Source organism: Fringilla coelebs (assembly GCF_963513975.1).
Source record: "Fringilla coelebs genome assembly, chromosome: 16".
Classification (NCBI taxonomy): domain Eukaryota; kingdom Metazoa; phylum Chordata; class Aves; order Passeriformes; family Fringillidae; genus Fringilla; species Fringilla coelebs.
This window is the reverse complement of record NC_140042.1, coordinates 3,977,183-4,005,049: the sequence shown is the minus strand read 5'-3', so window position 1 is coordinate 4,005,049 and position 27,867 is coordinate 3,977,183. Positions and strand designations below refer to the sequence as shown.

Below are 27,867 nucleotides of genomic sequence, written 5' to 3'. Positions count from 1 at the left end.
TAAAATTTAATGGGAGTTATTCTTGCTCTTGGAACAGTGTTTGCTGCAGGAGATACTTCCAGAAGTGTGGTGAAGTCATTGCCTTATGTCTCCCCTGAGACTTCCAGCATATAATGGGACACTTTTTTCCTTCTCTTCCAATGTTTTTTATTGACATAGAAGCATATTTACTTGATAAAAGCAGAACAGCTGGCTAGTGTCCCTCGGGAATATACCCTTGCTAGGGAAGGTTTAAGCCCCCTCCCAAAAGTTCATTGAATTCAGGTTGATTTAATATGCTGAAAAATCTTCCCATTTGAAAGAAAGTTACTTTCTACTTGCAAAGTCATTGTTTTCTAAAGCACTGTCCCTCTTGGGAGAAAAGGAAAGGCAATATAAAAACCCTCTGGGACTATCATGTGGTAGTCAATAAAATTGCTTGTCCTGAATTTTGCACTTTAAGCTTTTGAGTGAAGGAAAATGAAAGTGTAGGAACAACCCATGGAACTGTTTTCAGGGTACCAACAAGATCCATACCTTCTATCTAAGGAATTAAAAATAGTAATTGTTCTACATTACTTATGATGAAGACCTTCCTAGAATATCAACTTTTATTTTGCCTGTTATAGAGTTCATATAGTTCTCCATTTAATTTTCAAAGGGTTTGGTAAAGACTTTTGCTTTACCAGTTAAATTTTCCAGGTGGATTAAGTCATCAATAAAGAAAGTGTGCTGTCAAGAAATACCACATAAAAAAATCACTGATTAATTTTAATTTTTATTTTTATATATATAAGAGAATGCAATATAATTATTTGGCTTACAGGACTAAAACACAGCAATCACCTGGCTAAAAACCATCACGTTTAGCATAATTTAGACCCCAACTGGGTACCACCCTTCAATGACTGCAAGAACCAGAGACTACATGAGGAGATACAGCAGATCCCAACAACCTGCTGCAGTGCTCAAAAACAAACAACCAACCAAACAAAAAAATCGAACAAAATCTCCAAACAAGCAAATAAAACCTTAGAATCATATAAAATTATTTGCATATGACAACGCTCCATGTGTAGGAGTTTAACTAATTCCAAATGCTAAAGAGTCAATAAACTGTACCCCAGAAGATATAAAAGAAGAAGATTAGAGGATTGTAAAAAAACATTGGTGAGATTTTCCTGTGGAAGTAGTTCCATGATTTCACTTTCTTTGCTAGAAGGCCGCCTTTCCTTAAATGGCCTCCCTTGAGCAGTGGAGCCTTTTCTTCCTTTCTCTTTTGTCTCATTATCTCACCGCATTTACACCTCATTTCAAAACACAGTCGTCACTGATAAAAAGACTTTAAACCTTCTTTTTACCCCACCTTTAAATAAAAATAACTACATTGCTTCTTTTGTTCCTGTGTTTACTTTTAAAATTCCTGAAAACTCATCCCGTCCTTTTTTCCGTCTTTATGACCATCAGATTTGTTGTTTCTGCTTTTTCAGGTGGGAGAGCTGTTCTTCTACCAGTATTTAGCTATATGTTTAACTGCTACATGCATGCAGGAGGGAGAAGTGGTAAATTGCTTTCACTACTCTAGGTAACAAGATTTCAGATAATTTTTTTCAGGTATGAACACTATTAAGTACGTTTACTGGAACCAAGGTAAGCAGAAAAAAACCCGAACCATGAATATTGTTCTCTTAGACGTGCTCATTGTTAAAAATAAGATATCAAACTGCAAACATTTCACCCAAAATGTCAAGTATGAAAGACATCATCTTTAAATAAGAAAGCAAGGCCTGAGCGATGAAAAGAGGTTAGTTTCCTGTGTTTATGTTTGTAGATTACCTTCCGATGCTTATGTTCGCATGCTGAACAGATTTAAAGGGCTACGAGGAAAACATGTCAATTTCAAAGTGAAACAAACTTCCACTGAAATTGAGCAATGTCACAAGAATGAGCATTTCTCCTTTGTAGCACCTTGGTTTCAACAGTCTGACAATGATTCTTTCAGCAGACTTTTCACAAGTCTCATAACCATTGCAAGCTGCCTCCCTTAGAACTTACAAGGAAGCACTGAGGACTTCCTTAGATATCAAACTGAATTTGAAATCTTAAACTGAAATTTCCATGAGCAGCCCTACACTCCTTTGTTAACAGTGCTTAAAAAAATACCAAAACAAAACGGCCCAACACACAATTAAATATATTTTCCATTTCCAGTTAAGGCAAATCAGTCCCACCCAAAATTACTGGTTAAATAAAAAGAGGGTTTTTTTCACGCTGCAGTAAAACAACTACTGTTAATGGTGCAATGGGAGTTGCAGATTGTTACTTCCTTGAGGTCAGTTCTGAACACAATCTGGGTTCAGTTTGCATTGTTCTCAAAACGGACGTATTGCAGGGAAAATCATAAGCAATGAGTCCTGATATGTGTAGATAATTATTAATGTGGTCTACACACAAAAAAAAGGAAAGTGTGACGTGACAAGCACAACAGAATCGCTATTTTCACTCTATTTACCACAAGGAAGAGGCGGCTGGTGAATACAGTTCATGTCTCATACCAGGAAAAGGTGCCACAATAAGGAGGATTTGAGTACAGCAACTTCTTGAACTCAGGAACAAGCTGGCACACAGAGGGATAAAGGGTGGGCAGACAAGAGATGTCATAAAACTTAATAACCTGTTGGATACTAGAAGAAGCAGGAACTGGCGTAGGAGGGCATCTGGCAGACAGATGTACCTGGGAGATACAAAGGGAGGGTCAGGAGGAAAAGCTGCCCTGCAGCTCTGGATGCTGATGGATGGAATAGCTTGGATAGGGAGGCAGCGGAGGGGCAGGTGTTGGGCACAGGAGACACTGCCAGGGAACCAGGGAAAGGCTTCCCCTGTGGTGGGGTGCCAACTGTGAAGCTGCTTCACCTTTCTGCATGCTGTAAAATAACAAAGGCTTGAGAAAAAGGTGCTTTCTTGGGTAGCACACCTGTCAGACACTCATCACACCGACTGTTAATAAAAGGGGAAAATGACCTTGTGTTTGATGTGATAATACACAGTGTTTGCTGCACGGATCCATCATCACACACCGCCTCTCAATAAGGCAGAAGGAGCAGGAGCCAACCTCAAACTTTGGCTCTGCCAACCTGCAGCCCTCGCTCCCCTCCACGGGCACAACCGCGCCGCGCTCAGGAACGCGGGAGCCCCGCACAGCCCAGCGCGCAGGGACGGGGTTAACTCGCACCTCGGGGCTCCCTTGGCTCTGTCACCACATTCCTGCTCCTCGCCCTCCGGCGCACGGGAAGCGCGGCCGCCGCGGGGCGCGCCCGGGATGAGGCGGCGGCGGCGGCCCGGCCTGTCCGGGCGGGCCCGGCGTGTCCCCGCCCGCGGCACCGCAGCGCGGGCATAGGGGGCGCTGTTAGCGCGGGGACGCGGCGGCGGAGCGCCCCGCCGGGACCGCGGGGACGGGGACAGGGATGGGGACAGGGACGGGGAAGGGGACAAACGGGGATAGGGAAGGGGACAAACGACGGGGACCGCGGGCCGCGTCCCCTCAGGGCCGGCGCGCGCCGCGGGGTTTGGAGGGGGCAAAGGGGGGGCGCGAGACACAGCCCCGCTCGCGCTTTTGCGCGGCCGCGCGCGGCCCCTTGCGCGAGCGGCCCCTTGCGCGCGCGCGCCGCCCGCCCCGCTCTGCCGCCCAATGAGCGCCCCGGCCGGAGGGAGCGCAGGTCCCGCCGCTCCGGCGGCGTGAGGGGATGGGGATGGCGGTGCTTGTGTTCCCCCCTCCCGCGGCTGCGGAACCTGCATTAAAATACCACCCCAGCCCCGCACCGCCCAGTCCCGGCAGTGGCACACGCGTACAGATACACACGCGTACAGATAAACACGCACGCAGACACATCCCTTCAGCCCCGCGCAGGATGCGGCCCCCCCCGCCCTTCCCAGCCCAGACACGGCCCCGCTAGTGAGGTGTAGGTCAGGGGAAGGTGGGCTGAGGCGCTGTGGGCGGGAGAGCCGTGCGGGGAGCCGGGAGGTGAGCCAGCAGCGCCGCTGCCGGTTCGGAGGGAGCTGAGGGGGAGCCGGGACGCGGGGCGGGGACGCCGAGGTGGGCGCGGGGGGATGGCGGGGGGCGCGGGCAGGGTCGCGCCGCGCCGCCGCCTCAGGCGGTGAGAAAAGTTGAGGCGGCTTTCGGGGGCGGGGGCGAGCTGGCGGGGCTAGTGTTTGATCAACTTCGCGCTTAGGTGCTTTGTTTTTAACTCGCCTTTATCCTCGGTGCACTTCTTTTATAACTACTCCTATTCTTTCCTTTCTTTTAAGAAGGGAGGGGGGAGGGAATCTCCCACGAAAGTTTTCCCTTCACGGAAGGCGGGACTGAAACAATACCCCGATGCTTTGTTCAAATATAAAACCTCCAGCGCTTGCTTTCCCTTTTCTTTTTTTTTTTTTTTTCGGTTGGGTTTTATTGCCGCCTCTGCCGCTGTTGTGATCGCGCTTTCCCCCTTGTGTTTACAGCGCCTGTGAGGGAGAGACGCTCGGAGGAAGGACCGGGATCCCTGGGCTGCATCAGCGCGGAGAGCAAGAGCCCGGCTCAGCAGAGCTGGGAGGATTTCACCTTGTTGCTGTTTGTTTCGGGAGATTTTCGCTCCCCCCACCCCGGACACTGTCCAGCTGAGGGTTTGCTTCCTTACTACGTCCACAACCGGCCAGAGAAAGAGCGCTTTCTCTGTTAGAGGTGATTTTTGTCGTGGTCTCCCTGCAAGGAAGGGATCGGCACCAGCCTTCGAGGAGGCAGACAGGATCAACTGAGGTTTTCCCTACCTCCGGCTGAACGTGAGGAGTTCAAGTGACACCGGCACCGGCCTGTGGCTGACTGACTGCACAGCGAGCTGGAATCACAGCCGGAGCTGCTCGATTTACCTGCTCGAGGACCTTTCAAACCCTTCTATTGACGGTAGAGATTTGTATTCCAAGGAAAATCGGATTAATATAAACTATGCAGAGCTTTGCGGGGATATCGGGAGACTACTCTGTCTGCATGGCTAATCTTGAAATTGTCTGAAATAAATCCTTAGCGCAAGGAATAACGAGATACTTTCAACTAGTTTTTTTTTCCTTGTCGCTTTCCCCCACTCCCCCCTCCCCCCACTTCTGCGAGAATTTTTAACACTTCCATCGGAGGGTTTTTACAGGAGAATGGGACACATGCTGGAGAACTCACCGCGCACCATAAAAATGACGGGGGTAACAGTTTCCATCACTGTTGCGGTATAAAAGGTTCTTTTTGGATTGTCTGCTGGTGGCTGCTAAGATGGATCAGTTTCTCCCTGTTCCTGTTTGCGATGTGCTGAAGGATCCGGATTTACTGAAATACTGACGCCCAATGAACTTACTCCCTCTCTGCTGAAAGCATCGGATGTGACAGTGCAGAGAAACATGTGTTTCACATTTCTGACTGGTTGTTTTGGTGCAATCAATACCTCCACAAGAAACATTGACTTAGGTGGCGACTGTCATAGCGGGAGGCACACGGAGCGCTGCTCCCGGCTTGCAGGCGGAGCGAGCACAAATCAAAGAGCCCGCCGATCCTGGCAAGTGGGGGCTTCGCTTCCCCCCAAAGCGCGGGGCACAGGCTCCCGACCCTCCTCAGAGAGCCCGGCCCGCGGGTGCGGAATGAGCGATGACCAAAGCGCTGTCAGGAGTGGCAGCCAGTCGGATCGGATGGGCATCAGTGAGGCAATACCGGTTGAAAGAAAGGTGGATCGCGAAATTATTGCCCGAAGGAATAGCAGGCGAGGCGGAATGATGATAAAGTTAAACTTCTGTTTCATCTTCTGTCGGGGATGGTGGGCGTTTCTGTTGCTTCAGCTCCACATGTTGCAAGCACTGGCACAAGGTAGGGCTAGAGACATTTTTGTTTATAGAAATGCTGCATCTGCCTTCTGAGAGGAAGGAAATCTTGCTCGGGTACAGAGAAACCCTTTTACTTTTATCCTTATCAGAGATAAACTGCAGAATTCGCACTGAGCTGATTCATGTAGGAATGGTTGTTTCTTACACACAATCGTTTCTTTATGGAGCAGGGATTTGCAAACTGTACCTTCATGTTTCTCTCCCTTTCTAGTCCTATCCTTATCCTATCCCAACCTCCCATGGAGAATCAGTCCTGCTTTTTAAATGTACTTAAATGCATCCGTGCTGTTCTTTCAGGCAGCAAAAGAGTTAACTGCTGGTTTTGTGTGTGTGTGTCTCTCTGTGCCTGTGTGTGTGTGTTTAAAACCACTGTGCTCTGAGATAAGTTATTAGGAGAAGGGGAGTCATAAATCCTCCGACTAGAACTAAACCAGGCATGTAAAAGGAATTCTTTAAACATATGAGCACTATTCTATGTGAGCCTCGGTCTCAGCATTGTTCATTTCTTTTGGATTGCCAAGTAACATTTACCCGAGACAAAAACTGCAATTGATTCGTATCTGAGCATTTCCACATCAGAGATCCTTGCAGTCAAATGAGTCACTTGTAAACGAAGGGTCAGAGTCAACCAATAGACTTTAAATACCAAGTGTCAGTCACTTTGCATGTAAATTCCCTTCTAAAAAAATTGCCAAATGTAGCTTAATTCTTAATAATCCTTTGACAGAGTAAACAATAAATGGCAGGCAGAAGCATTACAGTTGGCTGCGCCAAATAACACGCTGAACAAACGCAGCTTTCACTTTCTTTGCTGGGTTGAGTTTTATTGCTGTGTGCATTGTCTGGCTGAAGTGGGGTGTGCTGGACAATGCAGAACTGTGTCGTGTGGAACCAGGAGTTAGTTATTAAAGCGGAAGTTAATACTCCATGAAGGGGAATAGTCTTTGTGGTTTAGCTCTTTGTTTTCAAGTATTTCACGGGGAACAACGGTGCATTCAGTTGTAATAAGTGGATGGGGCTCATGTGTTGAGGAAGAGGAGTTGGAAGCCAAGTCTGCTGTAGTTTGTCTGCTCTGGGTTTATTGCTGCATCCTCGGAAAGTTTGGAGCCGCAGGATACAGAAGAGATATAATCCAGTGTTTTATATGGACTCCACCCTCACAAACCTTTCTCAGTGCTTTGTTTATGCTGTCACTGCTATTCCCAAATTACTTCTGCTGAGGCCTGCAAGCCCTAACAGGGTATTGTTATCCTGAAACAAGCCATACCTGACATAATTATCTCTGCAAATTAAAATTCACGTCACTTTTTGCTTTTTTTCTTTTGGTAGTTGTTGTTGATAGGTGCCAATATGATGCTTCATGTTGGCAGATGAATGCTGATGATTCTTGCTGCTTACATTAAAAATTAAATAAAAAAAAATCACAAAAGCTAGTTTTAGGTGCCAGGGATTCAGGAATCATTTTAGGTGCCAGTTTTTCTACGGTTAGTAGTAAACTAGCCATCTTACTGGATTAAAAGTTAATTGAAACTTTTGTTTAGCCCATAGCAGAGCATAATTTTTCAATCACTTATTTCAGATTAGTCAGCATTTGCAGTAGTGTCAATTTCAGCTACTGTATATCTCAGGGAGTTATGTAGTGTATACAAACTATCCCCTAAGAAAGTCTTTACACCAAGTTAGTTTTAAGTAACTAAGAGTATTTAAGGCAAGGAGGGGAAGGGAAGAGAATAAGATATATTGTTTCTGAAAAATATTGGGGCAGATAAAGCTATGAAGTACAGAAGACATGAAACAATGAAAGATAAAACAATTATGAAATGCAGAAACAAAATACATTGTAATTTTTCTATAATGCTGAAGATTAGACTTAGTCCTCTTAAGAATTATTTGATACATAAACCAGTGTGGAGGTCTTGATGTAGAGGGATTTTATTGGAATTTCACGAAATTTGTATTAATTTATAACTTACGGTTCTTTTTGCACTCTGAATTCTAATGGCTTCTAAGACATTCATCATTTTTATGCAAAAATTTACTTTAGAGAGAAGATGACAATATAAAAGTCCTTCATGAAAATGGAAATTCTGCTACAGCCACAGAAGTTTCTAATGGAATGATGTGGTCATATGCATGAGAGAATTACATGACTTCAATCTTTTTATAAGCTAAAAAAATGAGCATTCTAAATATATGGGCCATGGCTCTTCTGAATGAATTATAATACAATACTGTAACCAGCTAATGTTTCCATAATAACTATTCCAGCATAAAAGACATAAGAAGTATTTCCAGGCATACTGAAATGCAGGTTCTTCATTCCTAGGAAACAGATCAGGTAAAGTTGTTGAGATCAAGTATCTTATACTTCAAGGTGAACAGAAGAAATGAGTTTCAGCTGCAACAGGTTGGTTGAGTATTCTCTAAACTTGAATGATCATCCATGTGAAAGCTGATCTCGTGGTGAGCTGTAGACAAAACCACTTGTAAATTCATTTTGTGCTAAGGTCTTCAGCTGTTCTGTTTTCTGATAGTTGCGTTATATATTTCAACATAAATTTATCTGCTTTTTTTTTTTCTTTTTAAAGTGAGTTTAATGAGTCTAAAATGTCCATTGGGTTGTTGTCCTAAGTAATAAAGGATTCTCTTCAACACCTTAGTGTTGTTGTGCATGGTGGGAGTGACTTTCAGGATACAGTAGACAAAGGCTGTAGCCTGTCCCAGGCTGGGAATGGAGCTCCCACTCCTGTGATGGCCAGGGCTCTGCACAGGGCCCCCTCAGCCTGCGGGTGTGTCTGCACTGGCCCATCTCAGAAAAACTATCCTGTAAGAGTCCCCAGACTGTTGCACATTCCTTTGTTTACTCAGCTCTCTCTGCCTGCTGGCCTCTGCCACCAGCCCTCTTTTCATGGCACTTTTATTAAATGATGTACGAGATGCTAGTTAGCCTCAAGTCATCGTGTGTCATCAAATAGTGATGAGATGCTAATTGATAATCACTATAATTATCAAATTAGACTTTGTGAGGTGGTGGTAGGAGTGAATCATTTGGCCCCAGCAGCTGCCTACTGTACTTGGAGGAACATCCTCCTGCAGAGCCTGGCTCAGGGGTCTGCATGCCTGGGCAGAGTCCTGGGAATACACAGAGCTCCTGCAGCTTTGGAATTTATTCCTCATGTATGAGATTAGCAAACACAGATGCCTACTGAGGTACAAAATGTTTACTAAACTACTGGAATATTTGTATGGAAATAGAAAAATTCTGCTTATTTTAAATAGGTTGGAAGTTGCTAGAGGCTACTCTACATGTATCTTAATGGATTTAAGTACCTTTCTAATGTCTATCTTTTGTTGAGGAATGAAAGAATACTTTGAAAATATATTTCTTTGGATTGATAGCTGTTGTTCAGAAAGATTTTAAAACAGATAAAAGCAGAGCAAAGCTTTAAGCTTCTCCAGCAGGAGCCTGGTATCTTTAAATATTAAGAAAGAGAAGCTTGTCTGATTTTTCTCAGTTTTATGGCAATGGAACTGTAATCTTTTTATGCTACTTAATCAAATCTGTATTCAGAATTCTACAAATACCTGAATGTACATTTAAGGTGATATTGATATGCATTATGCTTTGAAAGAAGCCATGACCCAGTAGATAGATGAAAATGTTTCTGGGGCCCAACTTCCTTAATTCAAATATTTGATCTGGTGTATTATAAATATGCTGAGTGTAAGAAGCCTTTTCAAGCAAATTTCAAATTGCATTAGGTGCAAAGATGATAAACAACTTGCATAAAGTATTTGGTTATTAGGAGAATGGAAAGATGGTAAAATGTTAGGGCAGTACCTACTGAAGAGTGAAAAAGATTATGAGTTAAATGTAGAAGCAACTCTCTCTCATTCCAGAAGACTCTGTTGCTCTTTATTGGAAACTCGAGATTCTGTATTGGGTTTGCCTTTTGTGTTTCTTTTCTTTAGAAGAGCATTTTAAGTATGTGCTAGTTTTTGAGCAGTTGAATTTTTTGTGTATATAATTATAATAATTAAGCAATTGATTTGGAGGAGTAGATCCAAGCCCAGTCTAAATAGAATTGGGGTGGAGATAGTTGGCATTTTCTGTGGCCAGATCATGCGACTTCTCACTCTCTCTACTGTGGTAACTCTTAGTTTGCTTTATATGTTTATGTTTTGCTGGAAAAGTACCTATTCTTAAGACTTCTTACAGCAAGTTCAAAGAGCTGTGAGCACATAATATTAACATTCCAAGTGCAGTGTTTCAGATGATTCCTTGAGAGTGCAGTGTAATGGTCCTGTTAGAGCTGAAGGGAGACCATAAGTAATGGGTGTTTATTATCATTGTGTTCATGAACTGCAAGGAGATGCTCAGAGCAGGAATGGCCTGGGTGTGGAGAAAGGCTGTGGTAGCTCTGCTCTGCAGGTTTCACCTCACTTAAGAAGAACATAAGGCAAATCTGCGTCCTTGAAAAGTTGTTCTGGAAGGTTCTGCCATCTCTGTGCATAGTCATGTATCTTGAATAACAAAGGCAAATGTTGTCCAATATTTTAAAGATATCTTAAACCATAGAAATACTAAAACCCATCTCAAAGTGAACTCACTTTGCATTCAGGAAGGGTGTTAAGGCTGTTAAGTGAAAGGATTGGGCTTTTGTAGCTCTGAGAGGGATTTTTTTAATTGTCTTGTTCCTATGACCATACATGTACAAGTCTGGAACACATTCTTGACTCCAAAGCTTTCCATGCATTTATCAACTTTCTCTACAGCTTTACCTGAACATCACATTCTGCATGGCCTGGTTATTTGGTCCAGCTGGACCTTTGTGCTGTGATGAATCTGTGGGCTGACTAGAGGCAACAAGATTCCTCATGGAGCAAAATCTTGTTCATGCTGAGCTCATTACAGAAATAGGCCTTTCCTCCTCCCTCTGCATATGCACATACGCAACATGTATTTAAATAGCTTTTAAGGAACAAATTGATGATATGTTGATATTTTCAAGATTGTGTTTTCTTGAGGTTAAAACATATGAAATAGAACAATTTTCATAAGATTTGTATAGAGATTATAAAATGCCAGAAGTAAGGTACCTTTGCATCTTTAATACAAATTCTTAATGTATGTACATTATGATTAGGTTTAAATTGTTAGCTATTATTTTTCCTGTCTACACAGTCAGAACTGAGACTGAGTGCTGCCCACTGATCAGTTTTTCAGTATCTTGTTTTCTTGTCAGTGCTTGCCTCCATCTTTCATTTGCTTGAAATCTTTTATATTCAGCACAAGAAGACTTTTGTGTGAACCAAAGGAAGAACTGTTAGAGCTATAGCATGGCATTGGATTAGACTACTTACAGTTATTACAGCTGGAGAGCAAGTAAGTGGTGAGATTTGGGTTCTATTTCTGACCATCAAGTGAGTATTTTCTAGTGAATAAAGACTCTTCACTGCACGTGCCTCAAAGATGACCCTTCACCATGCATAAGCTCAAGTAGAACAAAAATGTAGCTTCATGGAAAGGCCTGTTCCCAAAGAACTTGGGGTTTCCGAAGTTACAGCTGCCCCTGGAGTAAGACTTTGCAATTCCTTTACAGACATGGCCTTTGGAATGTCACAGCCCCAGAAGGTTCAAAGGGTGACATGGCTGAGATGGGAGGAGCCTTTTATTTTAAAGTGATCCCAACTTCATTTCTTTTAAACATACATGACTGCGTTTGTAGGATCTGCTCATGGCACAGATTCTTGACTTCTAGAAGTATGTGATACTTGCGTATCATATCTTGAGCATTTGTATTTTTGGTTTACAAAGACAGATTTTTTTTGTTCTGCCTTTGCTATAGAAAATAACAAATCTATTCCTAGAATAGACACCAGTCTGTTGCTAATTGTGTTTTAGCAGTGAAATGCCCTTGAGGTGCAATACAAATGGCATCCTCACTAAGATTAGAAATGTAGATCCACAGGCTTTTTAAGGGGAGTGTTCTTAATTTTCAGCTGTTCAGCTCCATGGACTAGCACAGACTTTGGTCACACAGGCATCAGGGACAATGCAAACGAGGTGACAGGACAGCCTGACTGGGGCATGACCCTGGCAGTGTTCCTAAGATCAGCTTCAACTGGGGGGGAGTTTTCCAACTCTGACAAAACACAAGGCAATGTACATGGCCTGACTTCTTAAAAATATGTTGAGGCTGCTGTGCCTGGGGAGAAAATAGTGAAGTGAGGTGGTTTAGAAGACTTTAGTTTTTTCTCTGAAAGTCCCTTTCAATGAGTTTCTGTTGGGTGGAGTCTTCCCAACCCAAGTTTATAAGGTAGATGCTAAATTTAAGTAATACGAAAATTCCCCATAATTCCCTGATATCTCAATTCTGTAGGCTGATGAGAGAAATAATACTTTTTTCTTAAACAAAAAGAAACTGCCACTTAAGCGGCAAATTCCGCCAGTATTAATTTTTAGTGTTTGTATCTAATGCACACATTCAGAGGGTTAAAAAGGGGAGGTGTGAGCTCCAACAACTCTGATTAAAGGAAGTCTTTAACAGCACTTAATGCAAGATGTGGAAGTGGATTGTACAATCTTACGTCACACCATTCAGATAACTTTTGAAGTGTCATTTTTATAAACAATAAAGCATTAGAGCTTTTTATGCAGATAATGTGATTCTTTAATCCTGTTTTTCTCATTTCCATGCTCTATTGCGGCAGCCTGTAGAGAAAGTTGATTCTGGTAGATAAATCAATGTCCCTTAGGTCTCTTTAAACCACTTTATGGTCTTTTAAGCCCTAAGCCATATATTTTTCCTAGTAAACTCCTTGGTCTAACATGTTACCTAAAAAATAATTTGTTGGATATTGCTCTCTTGGACCAGAGAGTAGAGAATGATGATAACATAGCTTCAATGTGTGTTGCCAGAAGGGTCCCACATTGATTCCAGGCTGCAATTGAAGTTTGTAACTCATTATTACACAAAGAACCAGAAGATCTGGTGAGACTGCTTTCATCCTCAGGTTCATATTTGTCAAATTTTGTGTATTTATTAGCTGAGAATGTTGTGGCTTTGATATGTGGTTTTGGCATTGAGTTCATAGGAGATCAACGCAGTAGTAATGTTACCTTTTAAGAGAAGGTGCTAAGGAAATAATGGAACTATAGTGCAAATATTTAAAATGTTTAGACACTTAGAAAAAATCACTTTGTTAAACTAGTGCTGTTTGCTCACTTAACATTTGTGTTAAGCACAGATTCAGTTCTAACACTGTTGTTGCAGTCTGGCTGGTGCATTGAGGAATGAATGTCCCTGTTTCTTATTTCTTATCTGTCAAGAAGTGCAAAGGCCATTTATGACTAAATACTTTGAAGTAACTAAATGGTATATGATTATTGGAAAAGAAATATGTGGTGCAGTGCCATACCTGCAGATCAAGGATAGTACATTTATCTTAACATGGAGCACATTGCTGGAGTATTGAAGTGCGTGGGTGGAGGTGAAGGGAATTCTGCATCCATATTTCTAAACGTGTGTACTGATAAGTTTAATTTTAAATCCTCTTGAATCTGTGCATGTAGAGGTACAACAAACTTTTCTTGTTTCTGACTCTTTGCTTTCCTTCAGGGTCAAAGGATTGAATAAACCCAGATCCTACCCATCATGTGAATGTAACATTTGCAAACCAACACCTTTGTGCTTTCTTCCCCATTGTCCCTGTTGTAGAGGAGAAAGTCATTGGCACTTCTGTTTTATGTTGTGATGCATAAAAAAACTTTTAAAGCAGCTTTGCTGATAGTGCTCTGGCAATACTGCTGTGCCATGGCAAAGGCAGTGCTGTTGTTTGTGTGCACATCCTTGTGTCTCACCCTTCCTTCCCTCTGTTGTCTTTATCCCTTTGTCTCAGGCTGATACAATGTGCTTCTGCTCTCAGATTAGTGGTCCTCCATGCTGTTGTCTACAAGTAATGCCTCCTGCTAGGGACAGGCTGAGGAGGAGGCTTAAACCCTCTGATTCTGCACTTGCAATGTGGAGCAGATCCCACCGTGATCCTCTCCCTGGGCACAGAGTGCCTTTTCTAGGACACGTGCATTGTGTTAAGCAGGGCTTTTATTGTGCTGGAGGCCTTGTCATCTGGAGAGCAGATGAGCAGGAAGATTGTTTAATGGTGGATTATCCCAGCATTTTTTTAAAATGTTAGATAAGTCTAAGAGGCGAGAGATCAAGAACAGTAGCTCCTGTATTTCACCTTTTGTTATTTTTATTGCCACGAAGACATTAGATTTGTTTTTGAAGATGGAGTAGCTGAAATTTAAAACCATTTTAATGCCACTGCAAACACCAGATTTTAAGATAAATTCTATAAACTAATTTCCTGTTTCTCTCTAGAATTTGTTTTCTTTTTACAAACATAACTGCTTACTTGTGAACAACATCAGATGTATCTTAAATGAAGAAAAATATGTGGATTATTGTTAAATTAGTTTCTTGCATTGGCATGTGCAACCATTGTCTTCTAAAATGCTGTATTTTAACTAGAAAAAATACTTTCTTTTAATCTTAAACTTCAATTTTAAGGTTATGTTTTGTCTTCTCTCTTGGAACTGCTGTGCAAGGCTCTTACCTTTTAAGAGCTAATGAGAGGTCAATGTTTTGTTCTGGAGTTTTTTCCTCCTCTTGAAAAGAGGACATATTTTATATAGTAACTTCATAAAATTAGTCAGCTGAGAGAAGGCGTTTCCTGTTCACAGAGCCTAATCATGCTAGTGCTCATTATCCATAGAACAAGGCTAAAATTTCACTTTTAGGTGTTCTGTTTCAGGGAAATGGGAGAATAGGTCAATTGACTCTAGCTTAATTCAATTACAAGATAGGCAGTGATGCCAGTGATGCTATTGTTTAAGGAAATCATCAACAGAAAAATTTCAAGTGTCTCTCAAGATAAACCTCCCATTCATACACAAGTTTGAAGCAGCAGTGAATAACAAAGCAAGATATGTATTTTGAAAACTTTTTTCAAGCTGTTTCTGTAGCACCCAAGACCTTCAAGTTTCTTTATACAAGTGTTGATAGCAATCTTACTCAGATTTAATTAATTATATATGGCTTGTTATTAGCATTTAATGGGTCAAATGTTTAAGAATATTTTTCTGAATCTTCAGTTGAGAATTTTGAGTCAATGGCACTCATGTCAAACTCGGAATTTTAAGTGCTAGTAATTCAACATTACATTCACTATGTAAATGCATCATAATTAAAATGATGCCTTGTCAATGCCATTCAGGTTTCTTGTGAGTATAATTTTCAGCTTTCACATACTGGATGTAGCTCTGTCTTCTCCTACCCAAAACCTGAACAAGACATATCTATGGTGTACTGGTGTCAGTAAAAACCTGCAGTGTTAACTGTTGTGCCTGTTTAAACTCAAAGAGTGAAAATCTTACTGATTCTGTTAAGGAAGTCCAGGTCAAATCTAAAACTTAATTTTTAAATATTTTTCAAATGGTTCAGATCCAGTATATAAAAAAACCACTGGAGCAGCCATTTAGAAAAGACAAGAGGGCTCTGCAAGTGATCCCATGGCAGATATGGACAGTTCTCATTCATATAATTGACAAGTGAAGTTGAAGTTTTCATGTAGTATATAAAAAAGGAGATGCTCAGTTATTTTGGATTTCCACACTTAACATGTGAACAACTGTTCATATGTGTCACAACAAATCTTGAAAGAATTCTTCATGTTCTGAGAGCCTTTCTTTAGAGCTGCAGGACATTATAAACACTGCTAAACCAACTTCTGTGCAAATGGTCACTAGAGTGGAGTAAGTGCTAGCTGTCACTTTATTAAAATTAATGGCTTAATTTCTCATGTTTGCTTGAAATTCATTGCAGTGTGCAGTGATTAGGCATTGGTGCTTTGGTAAATTATGGCATATTGCACATTTTCTGTAACCAATTAGTGAGTGTTGGTGTTGGGCACGTGCAGTGCACCCAGTTGTCACTCATTTCATTAACATCCAGATCTGTGCCATTACCAAAAGACTTCTGTTGGAACTTTAAACATGTGACAAAGACAATGGGGATATATATAGATATTTATACATATATGAGAAGCTCAGAAAAGACAGCAAATAAGTACAAGACAAGATAAAAGTTACAGTGCAGTTCTAACACGTGACTGCCTTGACTGGAAAGCTCCCCAAACCAGTGCTAAAGTTGCCAGATATAGTGTTATAATTCAGTCAAATCTTCTATTCTGAGTGAAAGGCAAATGTTGCCTTTATACATATTTGCCGCTCTCTTCCAGACATCCAGCAGTCTCAGCTGTCTTGAAATTCTGGAGAAGTGGCTACATGCTGAAAAAATGTGTGTTTGCCTGCTTGTTTAGATGCTGCATCAAGGCAAATAGAACACCAGACACAGCTACTCAGAACTCATGTAGTAAGTTGGCAGTAGAATGTACTGTACAGATGAATAGCTGTCTGTAGTGATTGATATATTGGGGTTTTTTTGAAGTCCTCAGTGTGTTCAAGGCTTCTGAAGTCCCATATCTGATGCTGGTCAGAAGTTCCTTTACTGTTCTCATTTTTGTAGACAGAGTATTTTTGTGATTTAGATGCATATATTGCTGAATTTCAGATTTCTAGGCATGGTTTGTGTTTAAGACTTGTTATGGTTTAAACCCAGCTGGCAACTGAGTACCACAAAGCCACTCACTTCCCCCACCAGCAGTGGGATGGGGAAGAGGATTGGAAGAATGAGAAAATCTTGTGGGTTGAGATAAAGACATTTTACTGGCTGAAGCAAAAGCTGTGTGTGCAAACAGAAGGCAACCCAATGTGTCCCTTCACCTTGTCCTCTCAGCAGGCAGGTGCTCAGCCGTCCCTAGGACAGCAGAGCTCATTAATGGTGATTAATGATGGCTTGGGAAGGCAAACCCATGATTGCAAACATCCCCCATTCCTCCTTCTTCCTCCAGCTTCCCATGCCAAGCCTGACACCAGATGGTCTGGAATGTCCCTTGGGTCAGCAGTCCAGGCTGTGTCCATCCCAATTCCTTGTGCACCTCCAGCCTCCTCACTGGCAAGGTGGTGAGACCGCAAAAGGCCTTCACTCCGTGCAAGGGCTGCTCAGCAATAACAAAATCATCTCTGTGCTATCAACAATTTCTTTTTCAGCACAAATCCAAAACACAGACCCCTACCAGCGACTGTGAAGAAAATTGACTCATCCCCAGCTCAAACCAGCAAATGACTACATCTGTAAATGCATTTTCATTTTGTACCTTGTATATTGACAGAGAAACTTTATGAAATGGCATGATCTTAAATGGAGATCTTGAATCTCATAAATCTGCATTGTGAAATGTAATCATATTAGAGGCAGAACATTTGTGGTTTTTCAATTATAGTGGTGCTTTTTCATATCACTGTGTGTGAAGCAGTTCTGTCAGAAACAAAGAGTTCAGAGCTCTCAGACGTACCATCTTTGAAGAAAGAGCTAAAGGCAACAGGTTTCAAGCTCTTTGAAGCCTTTTCTCTCCGAGTCCTCATTAAAGGATGGTCTCTCATAACTGCTGGTCACTTACTAAGTCTCTTTCTAAATTTGTGGGAAATCACATGAAGTGCATTATTGCATATTCATGTAGAACAGAAAGGCATTGTATTTTTCCTTATTTAGTGCACATTTGTATTTTATAACTTGCAGAAGTTCAGTTAATTGCAGTGAACGCTTTCAGTAGGAGGAGCCATCTCAACTAGTATAAAGAGGAAGGGTAGGATTTGTACAAGTTAGCTGAACATGATAACAAATGTAATTATACTAATAGAACAAGGTGATGTATGAAAGCAAGAGATTTTAATTTTAGCCTACGTTCTGTAGAGATTACATGTTAGGAACATTCTTTGGCATAGTGCTTTATACTTTAAACAGTTTTGAAGAGTTACAAGCTTTAAATATTTGTATTGCAGTTATAAGATTCTTAATTTTCCTTTAGACATTTAGAAGCTTCAGTGGTGTTGGGATGGTTTTAAAACTTGTTTGGTAGAAGAATTAATGTATACAATGGGGTTTATAATAAGTGTTACTGAAGTTACACAGATTCATTCCAATGAAGTTCTTCAATGTCAATGTGTAAACTGCTCTCCTCTTCTTACTGTCACTTATTTAATTTTTTTTTTCACTTAAACAAATGTGGGGAATTCTGTGTGAAAAGGATGTGTTTAAGCAGGTTTCAGGAACTGAGATATTGGTCTGTCCTCTCACTCCGATTGGTAATGGAAGTAATACACTTTCCAGGTAAAAAGTCTGTTGAAATGTAAGGATTTTGAGATGAAATATTGACTTTTGAGATACAAATGTTTCATAGAAGTTCTTAATAAAGCCAAAGAGTCCCATGGTTTGGTTTCAATTTAGTTTTATGGTTGCTTTTTTGTTGCTTTTTTGGACTGATTTCTTGTATGTTGTAATTTGGCTTTGTACAACAGGTTTAAGAAAATAAACAGAATCAGATTGTTGACATGATCAAAACCACAATACATTTTTTAAACAGAAATTTTGTTTGAACCAGGAAAAGACAAGACATGAGTCAATATCTTCATAAGTATATGAAGGAAATATGTATAGTAAAAAAAAAATGTAGTACATTTTGACTAATGCTGCTTATCAAGTTGCACAGAGCAGTGTGATGGCTCCTCAAATTAGTAAAAGCCATAACCATCAATCTTCTACTGAATGTGTGGGAGATATTTAATAAAATTAGATATTTTTTCCAAGTCTTAAATCTTACTAGTTGTTTATGAAGATGTTCCAGACAGAAACAGCAATACTGAACTGTGGGTTGTATTTCCCTGTACTTGGTTCTTCCAGATTTGTAGATCCCCTAATCTCAAGAAGGCAGTATTTATTCTGAATTCTGGCCTTTCCATTACCTAGATCCAAAAGAAAGATATTTGTTCTCAGTAACACAAATATTTGGAGTTGTCCAGATTTTGGGTGTTTCACAGTCCAGGAAAATGCAAGTAAATAAATGAAAAGGATTTCCTCTAGTTGTCATGCTTTCAAAAATCACTTATAGAATTAATGATATTTGATTATGTACATTTTTTCTCCTGTAGAAGCTTCTTCTTGTAAATCCAAGCATTCCATATTCCCAGAGCTTTCCTTTACCCTGCCTTTCATTGAGTTTTTTGGTGTTATTTGTTATTTTATTTATTTTGTAGCTAGTGCAGAGACTTTGGTTAGCAGAATGGATGTGCTATGTGGGAGAAAACTGAGATACTGCATAAATGGCTTTTTCCATGCTGGAAGATGAAGAATCTTTCTTGAGTTCTTATCTATAAGTTCCTGATGTCATCCACCTGGACAGAGAATAGAACACATATCTCACAACTGTGAGGTACAGGGAAAAATGTTCAAAAGGGGAATTGGCTAAAAGCTGTGGGCTCTTGCTGAGAGTTTTCTCTGAGCAGGTCTCTGGGGGCTGTGGAGGGCTGCTCTGCTCTGATTCTGAGGCCTTTGCAATTGTCTCTCTCACCCTGGAGCTCCTCTGGTGCCAGGAAGTCTGACCTGTTTATCTAAATCAACATAGAATCTTTGAGATTGCAGGGAAGCCACAAGTTCCTGCACATCAAGCAAGGATTAGTGTTGTTGCACTTTAAAATAGCACATCCCAAAACTATTTTAAAATGGTTCCTACTTAGCACAGACCATCTCCTGGATCCCCTCTTTTTAACACTTCCAGTTTATAATGCTGCAGGTAGAAGAGTTTGAGTACTGTGGTCAGAATGGCTGAGGAACTCTTCATCATTTATCTACTATAGTGTCTTTATCACTATTTGTCCATCTTGGATCTTAATCATATCATATGCTCTTCATACATCATCTACAGAATTGTTTATTAAGTTCTGAACAATTAAACAATGCAAACTCATTCAAGGCAAAATAACTGGAGCAAGTGCTGGTGGAGCACTTGCACAATGTCAATATTGCATTGATATTGCAAATATCATTCGTTCATTCATTTTTTGTATCTGTTTGACAGCATGACATAATTTAAGAGAAGAAAAATAGATTTTAATTAGCATATTTCTGTATTACTGAACAGCTAATTAGGGAAATTAAAGTACTTTCTCAGCTATGAATAGTACGTTAAAAGAACTGTGCAACAAAAATACTCCTGTAGCTGTACTGCTGACTTCCTGGAAAGTACCCATTTAATTCTATTACAGATTATTAGTGGTGCATCATAAAGTTGTGTGAGTGCTCTCAGTTGAAGTGAAAAGAATTATAAAGAAAGAAGAATCAAACCTTTGAATATGGTTTGATCAGAGTTGGCCAGAGACTTTATTATACTGACTAGTTCATAAAGCAGTGCTAATAATATAAAAAAATCTGATACTTGAGGCCTTAGATTTTTAAAATGAATGCCACAGTAATGGGGAAAACTGGCGTCATTGTCTAAGGGAGTTTTACAATTCTTTTTTTCCACAGTGTTTTTAATTATTGAAACTTATTTTTAGTCAGTTTTCACATTTGGAAAACTTTTTCTGAGAATTTTTTATGAGGACTCCTGTATAACAAATAATTTTCCTGCTAGGTAGAATATATTTAACTAGCACACAGTTTTCTCTGGCCTGCTATTCTAGGAAGAATTTCTTCACTGGAAGGGTGGTTAAACATTGGAAGAGGCTGCTCAGGGTGGTGCTGGAGTCACTGTCCCTGGGGGTGTTTCAGGAAAAATGAAGGTGCTTGGTGGCATGGCCTGGTGGTCAAGGTGGTGATCAGTCAACAGCTGGACTCGATGATCTTGGATTCTATGATTATTTTGATAATTCTGTTTGCTAAATGATGTATTAGCAACACAAGGAATGCAACAACATTTGTGAGGAATACATTGAAGTTCCTGTCGGTCCCTCAGCTTTGCAGGGAACCACATCTCTGGGAGGCAGACAAATATTATTCTGGCTTTATTGTTGCTCTGAGAGTTAATGACCATAATAACGATAAGCATGTCTTGCTAATTGTCCACTAGTTTTGGTTTTAATAACAATTTAATTTGCATATTGGTCATATGCTGAAAACACATGGTTTTAATTGTTCATCTTCAATTAGCATAGCTTTTCACACTTTTTGAATGGGCGTTTAAGAAGTTTAAAAAGTGCTGGTCTAAAAAGTTTGTCTAAATGAATTGAGACACAAATGTAAAAAAATAGGCTTGAGTCAAAAATACTGGATTTCAGTTAAAAACTTGAGTTCTAAGGTCAGTCTTGCCCTGTGTGGTTTTCAGCTTGGAATGTTTTGGGCCATTATGACCATTACCAAATTGACTGACTTCTGTGTTTTATCTCTGAACAAATGGATTATTGTTTAGAGCCTAGAATTACAGTTTGAAAGGATAAATTATTGATTGTTGGCATTTTCCACAATATCAGATATTACTCTAAGATCTCTCTTAGAGGATGAAATCTAATTTCTTTGATCTTGTAAAAGTGAAGTAGAAAAGCATACTTTAGGTTGATTTGCGGAAAAAATGCTTTTACAAATAAAAAGATGTTTTCATATTTGCATTATTTAAAATGCATTTTTTGTCTTATAAATATGTTAATCTTTATAAGCTGCTTCTGGTGTGACATATGGTTTGTAATTTTCAGTTCTTTGACATCAACCTACTTTCTATTACATAAAAATGTACAATTGGCAGGGAAAATTAGTATGTTCAATGACACCATACTTAGAAGACTTTGAGAAGTATCTGGGGTATTTATCTGTGTTATAAGCAGACAGATGTTTGAAGAGGTCTTGGAGGTTCTGTTAATTGTGTGTTTGTTCCTTCTCAGACAACATTTCTTTGGGGCTTGGTCTGATGGAAAAATTGCAGATAAATACTTGTGAATAAAAGAGCAAAGCTCAGTATAACATATGTTTGTATTTTAAGTAGTTTTATATATCTAAAAGGATATTTAGCTTAGAAATAATTAAGATTATTTTCTCCGGGGGGATGGAGCAATGTCAGGAAAGAAAAAAAATCACAAAACAAGTTTAAAAGATTGACTGAAATGACCCCTTAATCTATCAACTGGGACTTAGTCACATGCATTGTGTTAGGAAAAGAAGGAAAATTAGATGATAAATTCAAATGATAGGCTTTTATAGAGCCAATGACTGAAAAGCTTGAACTAAATGAACTGAAAAAGCTCCAGGAAAAAAGAAAGTTCCTTTTGCCATCATACAGCTGTTTACATGGAAGATTTTTCTTTATTTTTCCCCTTTTTGAAACTTACTCTGTTACAACTGTTGTTGATCTCCCTCTGTTCCCCCTTCTACAGGGCTGTGCAGAGATTAAATATAAATTCTGAATTGAAAAGCTGTCTTGAGTACCTTGGAATAATCTGCAGTGATGGTGCAGAGTTCAAGTGGGAGGTTCCATGATCTTGTCCCTGCCCTCTGGATGACGTGTGCAATTTGAAATATTCCAGCTAACCTTATCCAAGGTTTTTCACTCCTTGTTGGAAGCAGCTGCTGAGAATCTCAAGTGCTCAGCTCTTCTCTAGTGACACTGAAGCTGGGTTTGTGATTTGAACTGCCTGAAGCAGATGTCAAAGAGCTGGGTAGAGCACAGACCCACTTGTTAGATCTTAAACAGTAGAATATGTTAAAAATAGTTGCTTTTACTGTTAAGTGTTTTCTGTTCAGCTTAGCTGCAATTAAATGTTGTTACATGTACACTTCTGTCTTTTCTAAACACCATTTTTCTCCATCTTAGCAACATGAGTGGTACTTGCTGAGCCAGGGCAAGAGAGCTACAGGCAGTTTGACCTGACTCGTGGTGTGAAAGGGTACTTTGCTAGAAACTGACGCTGAAGAACATTTCCAAGAATTAATTCATTATTTTTGGTTTTGGAAGGCTAGTTTGATTATGGTTTTCATTTAGCTAAGTCCCATCCTCAAATCATTGAGCAATGATTCCATACAATTTTATTAAAACTAATGAAATGAATACTCTTTTCATAGGCCAAATTCAGTGTGGTACTTCAGCAAAAGCTTAATTTCAGCTACATGAGAAGTGATATTATTGATAAGTCAAGCATGCTTTACCCTACTCAATTATATCATCATTCGTACTTAAAAAAACCCTCTCAGTCATTTGAGGTCTTTCATAATAAAAAATTCTGTAAATTATTCTTAGTAAATGAAGAATTTCTTATTGGTCTCGCTTGGCTTTGTTTGCTCTAGATTTTTTTTTTTTTGAGATTTCTGAGTGGTGTGCAGAATTTATTGTACTTTTAGGCCAGTAGTGTAATATTTCTACAAAACCTGTCAGGAGCATCACTGAAGTCACATGTTTTTGCTCTCTATTCAGGGCATCTTCTTTTTTAATGCTAACATCTCTAGTCTTGTTTTGACTTGGCACAAAGTGGTCTGCATTTAGTAAGGTCAGAGCTTCAGGTGGTCAGAATTAGCAGCTGTCTGGAGTAATTCTGTTTGGACTGACAGGCTGGAGGTGTGGCTGTGGTCCACCTGCCATCTTTGCCTCTCAGTGTACATGAAGGCTTTGAGCCCGTCAGGGCCTTTGGGGACATTAGGTAACAATTTCCAGGACCCTCCATCCACACCCTCCACCCTTGGGCCCCAGCTCCTTTTCAGGTCAGGGCTGGTAGTTTGGTCCCTGAGTTTGGATGGGCCCCTCAGGTGTGCCTTGTGCCTGGTGCTGTCCCTGTCCCCATTTCTGTCTCTGCTCTGCCCCAGTGGCACTCTCTCCTGTCCTGCCTGGGGTTGTCAGCGGGTTCCACTCCCTGTTCCTCCTCTCCCTGCTGTGCTCAGGTGCTCTGGGGCTGCACCTGAATGCCAGGGGAAGCTCCTGTCCTGGGATCACACTTGGTCCTGCTTTGCTCTCCCTTTGGGAACAGCCAGCCTTGGCTGCTGCTGGACACTGCTTCAGTGTCCTGTGTAAAGAGACTCTCTCAGCACAGGCAGCCAGCCCTCCCAGTGCTGTCCTTTTCCATCAGAGGCAGGAGTTGCAGACACAGCTCCCTGCCTCGGTGCAGTTTCCTGGCACCATTACTCCTTCCCAGCTCCTCACACCTGCCTCTGAGCCCTCGCCTTGCTGGACTCTCCCTCTTCCAGGCTCACTCTTCACCACCATGGCCAAAAGGCTGTGAGCTTTTTGTGATCATCTGCTGCTTCATGGCTGAATTAAATATGTTTAATTTTGAGTGTGGTTTTAAATGATAAATTAACTAAAACACGATGATGCAGATGCCACAATTCAGTGACTCAGAAGAAGAAAGCAGGGGGGCTGGAAGGGGATTCAAAGGTTCAGCAGTATATTCTCCTGGGCTATGGCAGGATCAATCGTAACAACACAATTCCTGACAGATATTTATTTAATCTGTTTTCTAAGCACTTCAGTAAGGGAGATTCCAGCTATTCCATTGTCAATCTGTTCACTATTTAACTATCCGAGCTGTAAAAAACAAATTTTCTTGAGTTCAGAATCTAATTGCTTTTGCTGCTACCAGTACTCCAGATTGCTAAAGTAGATGGTATTTTGGACACCTGCTATCCATAATCCTTTTCTGTTTCATGGGTTTGATGAGCCTTTGCTGCTTGCATTGAAATTTGAAAATGGAACTGAGCTGTCCTTTGTTAGTAAAGTAAACACATATCCAAACTGTTTCCTCAAGAGATTACTCAGCCAAGTTTTGGAAAACTGTTTGGAAAGTCTTAAGAGTGCTGAGGAAGGGTTGGCAGTTAGGACCTTCATTAGAAAAAAAACCCCAAAACACAACAACAAAAACAGCCACAAGAAAACAACCTTCTGTAGGCATTGGCAGTTTTGCAGCCTTCAGGCAGGAGTGATGGTGGAGTTTTCTGCTCATTCCAGATGTGATTCTGTGCAGTCTGGTGCATTCTTAGTGTATTCTCATAGTGAAGTCAGTCATCTTTCAGGGATGTCTGGTGAGAATCCTTTAGATCTGAACATTTGCTAAATCAGACACCCCCAGCATTCCCCTTGGTATAAATTCCTCAGGACTGCTCAGCTGGGGAGGAAACACCATTAACTCAGTTCTTAAGATAAAACTGAGTTACAGAATTTCAGTTATCAGAGACCGAAGTCCAGCTTCCTTCTTGCTTCAGAGTAGTTGCAATAAGTGCTGTTCTTGCAGGACTACATGCTTGCAGGCCAGTTATAAAGTAAGAATCTTGACGCGTAGAAAATATGGGAGATTTCAGAGTTTAAGGAAATAGTAACCGTGGCTCAAGAAAAAAAATCTATTGCTTTGTTAATTGGCCTTGTAGGGTTTGAGTTTCTTTCCCCAAGGAAATGCCAAAGTTATTTAATTTGGAAGAAGACTGCTTGCATGTGCTTAGCTGCTGGAGGAAATTTCATTGGGGGAGAAAAAAAAAACGTGTTGGAGTGGAGTTTAAAAAAACTTGAAGCGGACCAAAAGAGAAGAGCAGGAGTGAGAGATTTTAGAATGGGATTTTTTGTTAAGATAGGAGTTCATACTTTTGCCAAAGAGAGCTTTTTGTAGGATCAGAGTCCACATTTCAGGACAAGCCAGGAGATCAGAGACCCAAGGCATGAAATTTGCAACCCTGAATTCTCACAAACACTCAAGAATAGAAGGAAAGCTCAAGGGAACTGACAATTGGAAGATTTTTTTTGGTTTTTTTTTTTTGCTTATCATCATGCATTCCGTGACTTCTTTTAAACTGTGAAGTTAACTTTGTGGTTCTGTTCCAAAATCTCCTAGAGTTAATAATCTGTGTATCAGACTGTAACTCTGGAGGAGAGCGATGTCAAAGCGTCTGCAGCCCGTGGGTGCCCTGAGCTGCCCGCGGGGCCACGGGGGCTTTGTCACCACGGCTGCAGGTACCAGGAAGTTTTGAAATCATCACAAGAAGATGAACGGCCAGTGCTTGGACATACCCAGTTGAAGGCAGCCTGGGAGCCGCTTGAATCGAGCGCGGCCAGGCGGGGACAGGCCGGGTGTCCCCCCGGTGTCCCAAAGGACGAGCCCGGAGCGCGGGGGCTGCAGGGGCGGTGCGAGGCCGCGCGGTACCGCCAGAGGGCGGCAGAGGGCGGCGCAGGCAGCGCGGGCGGGGCGGCGGCGGGGCGTGAGCGACCCCCGAGAGACCCCCGAAAGAGCCCAGACCCGAGCCCGAGCCCGCCCTGAGACACCGCCCGGGACCCTCCTCGCAGGCCTGGGGGTTAATTGCAATAGGCTCGTTTGAGGCAAGGCGCCGTCCCAGTTAGCGCACGCGGAGGGATGGAGAGCAGCGCTGCTCTGCTCCAGCCCCAGTGACCGCAGGAGCCGGGCATGGATGTACCGGAGGATGTCTGGAGCACCAAATGCTCAGTAAAAACACCTTCGGTGCGGTGTAGGAGGCTATGTATGTTTCAAGTTGGGAAGATAAAGGATTTGACACGGTTTAATGTAGGATTAAGAACTTAAAATGTGAAAGATCGCTGAAGGTGATGGTTTAACGTTCCTTTTCCAGTTGAGAAACGGATTTTTCTTCTTCTTTCAGTCCAAGAGAAGTATAGGCTAATCCAGCAAATAATTCAATATTATCAAAATCCATTTGATTTTTGTCAGAAAAACACGCTTGATTCAGTTTTTGTGTTCAACCTGTTGAAGGATTTGATGAGCTAAGAATTACAGGAGGCTTTCTGGATAACTAATGACTTGTTGGCTATCCAGTTACCTTCTCAAGAGAAAATGATCCCAGAAAATGGCCTTCACATTTGAAGGAATATTTCATGCATGATATTCTACTACATTTAGTATACAGCTGAAGCCCCAGTAACTTTAACAGGGTCAGGATTTTATGGGAACTTGTCTTCTGTGTTATCCTTCATAGATCTCTGGCTGTCGGAAGAAGCAGGAAGGAGATAAAGCGCAGTTTATCTGCCTGTATGGTGGTATCAAAGTGAGCAAAGTGTTGTGCTTGGGAGTTCAGTTCCATTAGTTTAAAAATAGGTTGTTATAGGTAAACATCAAAGCTGTGATTTTAAGAGGCCCCAGCCATAAGAAACTGTATTTATCCAAAGTAACCTGTTTTCTTGTTTTTGTTAAATAGTCACCAGGTATCCAATCTGATTACTTGCCTCCTGCCTTGAACTAAAACTTATTAAATGAAATGGTTGAATAGAAATCTCAGCTTCAAAACAAATCAGAAGAGTTCTTTCTTTCTGGTAAATGGAATGTGAAGCACTCAACTCCAGGTGCCTCCAGCAGGTGATGGACCTCAGCCTTCGCCTACTGGAGGATGAAGCAATTCTTCGTGTGTGGCTGGTTTGTTTTGTTAGCAGGAATAGATTAGTCACATCACTTGGGTGGATAAGGAGGCTGAGTAATTTAGCCTGCTGGCAGGAACTTCCCCTGCAACAAGACTTGTCCTGTTTTATATATAATAGACAATTTAATTTGTCTTTAGCTTGGTAGGGGAAATTTCTCAAAGTCCTTGACGTTTGGATCTTAAGCCTTTTTAAAATGATGTCTTAATTATATCAGTATTTAATGAAATTATTATCTTGGTGTTTTATAATTCCAGTTCCCTGATTTTTAACACACAAAGCTTTTGCTTTCTTGAAAAACTCTTCTACTAAGTTGTGTTGGAATTCTTGGTGTCTATTTCATAACACGTATTTGGGCACACAATGTTGTTTGTCTCATGGCACTTCTCTCCCTTTGGTGAGGAATTTCCAGAAGTATTGCTGGCTTTATAATTAATCCCCAGTATCCCCAGTTCATGTGTGTGCAACACAACTTTCATCTGGGGGGGACACTCAACTTCAACACTTTCAACTTGTCAGGACACCCAGTCAACATCAAATGGCCTTTGCTTGCTCAGGAACATTTAAATCAAAATAATAATAGTTTTTATAAGGTTTTCATTTTAGCAGAAATATTTAGGAGTGTATATTTCAAACTTTAGTTTGTGGAATGCTTAAGTGAACTTCTCACCTTTAAGAAGAAAATGAAAT

General features: G+C 41.0%; 1 protein-coding gene across 1 annotated transcript in view; it reads left to right on the top strand.

Annotated features, from left to right (window-relative positions):
• Nucleotides 1–4,302: 4,302 nt before the first annotated feature.
• SDK1 (sidekick cell adhesion molecule 1) overlaps nt 4,303–27,867 on the top strand; it is a 385,562-nt gene continuing 361,997 nt past the window's right edge. The window contains exon 1 of the mRNA XM_084216867.1: nt 4,303–5,860. Coding sequence (XP_084072993.1) covers nt 5,401–5,860 — 460 coding nt within the window. The 5' untranslated portion in view covers nt 4,303–5,400. The remainder of the gene's footprint in view (nt 5,861–27,867) is intronic.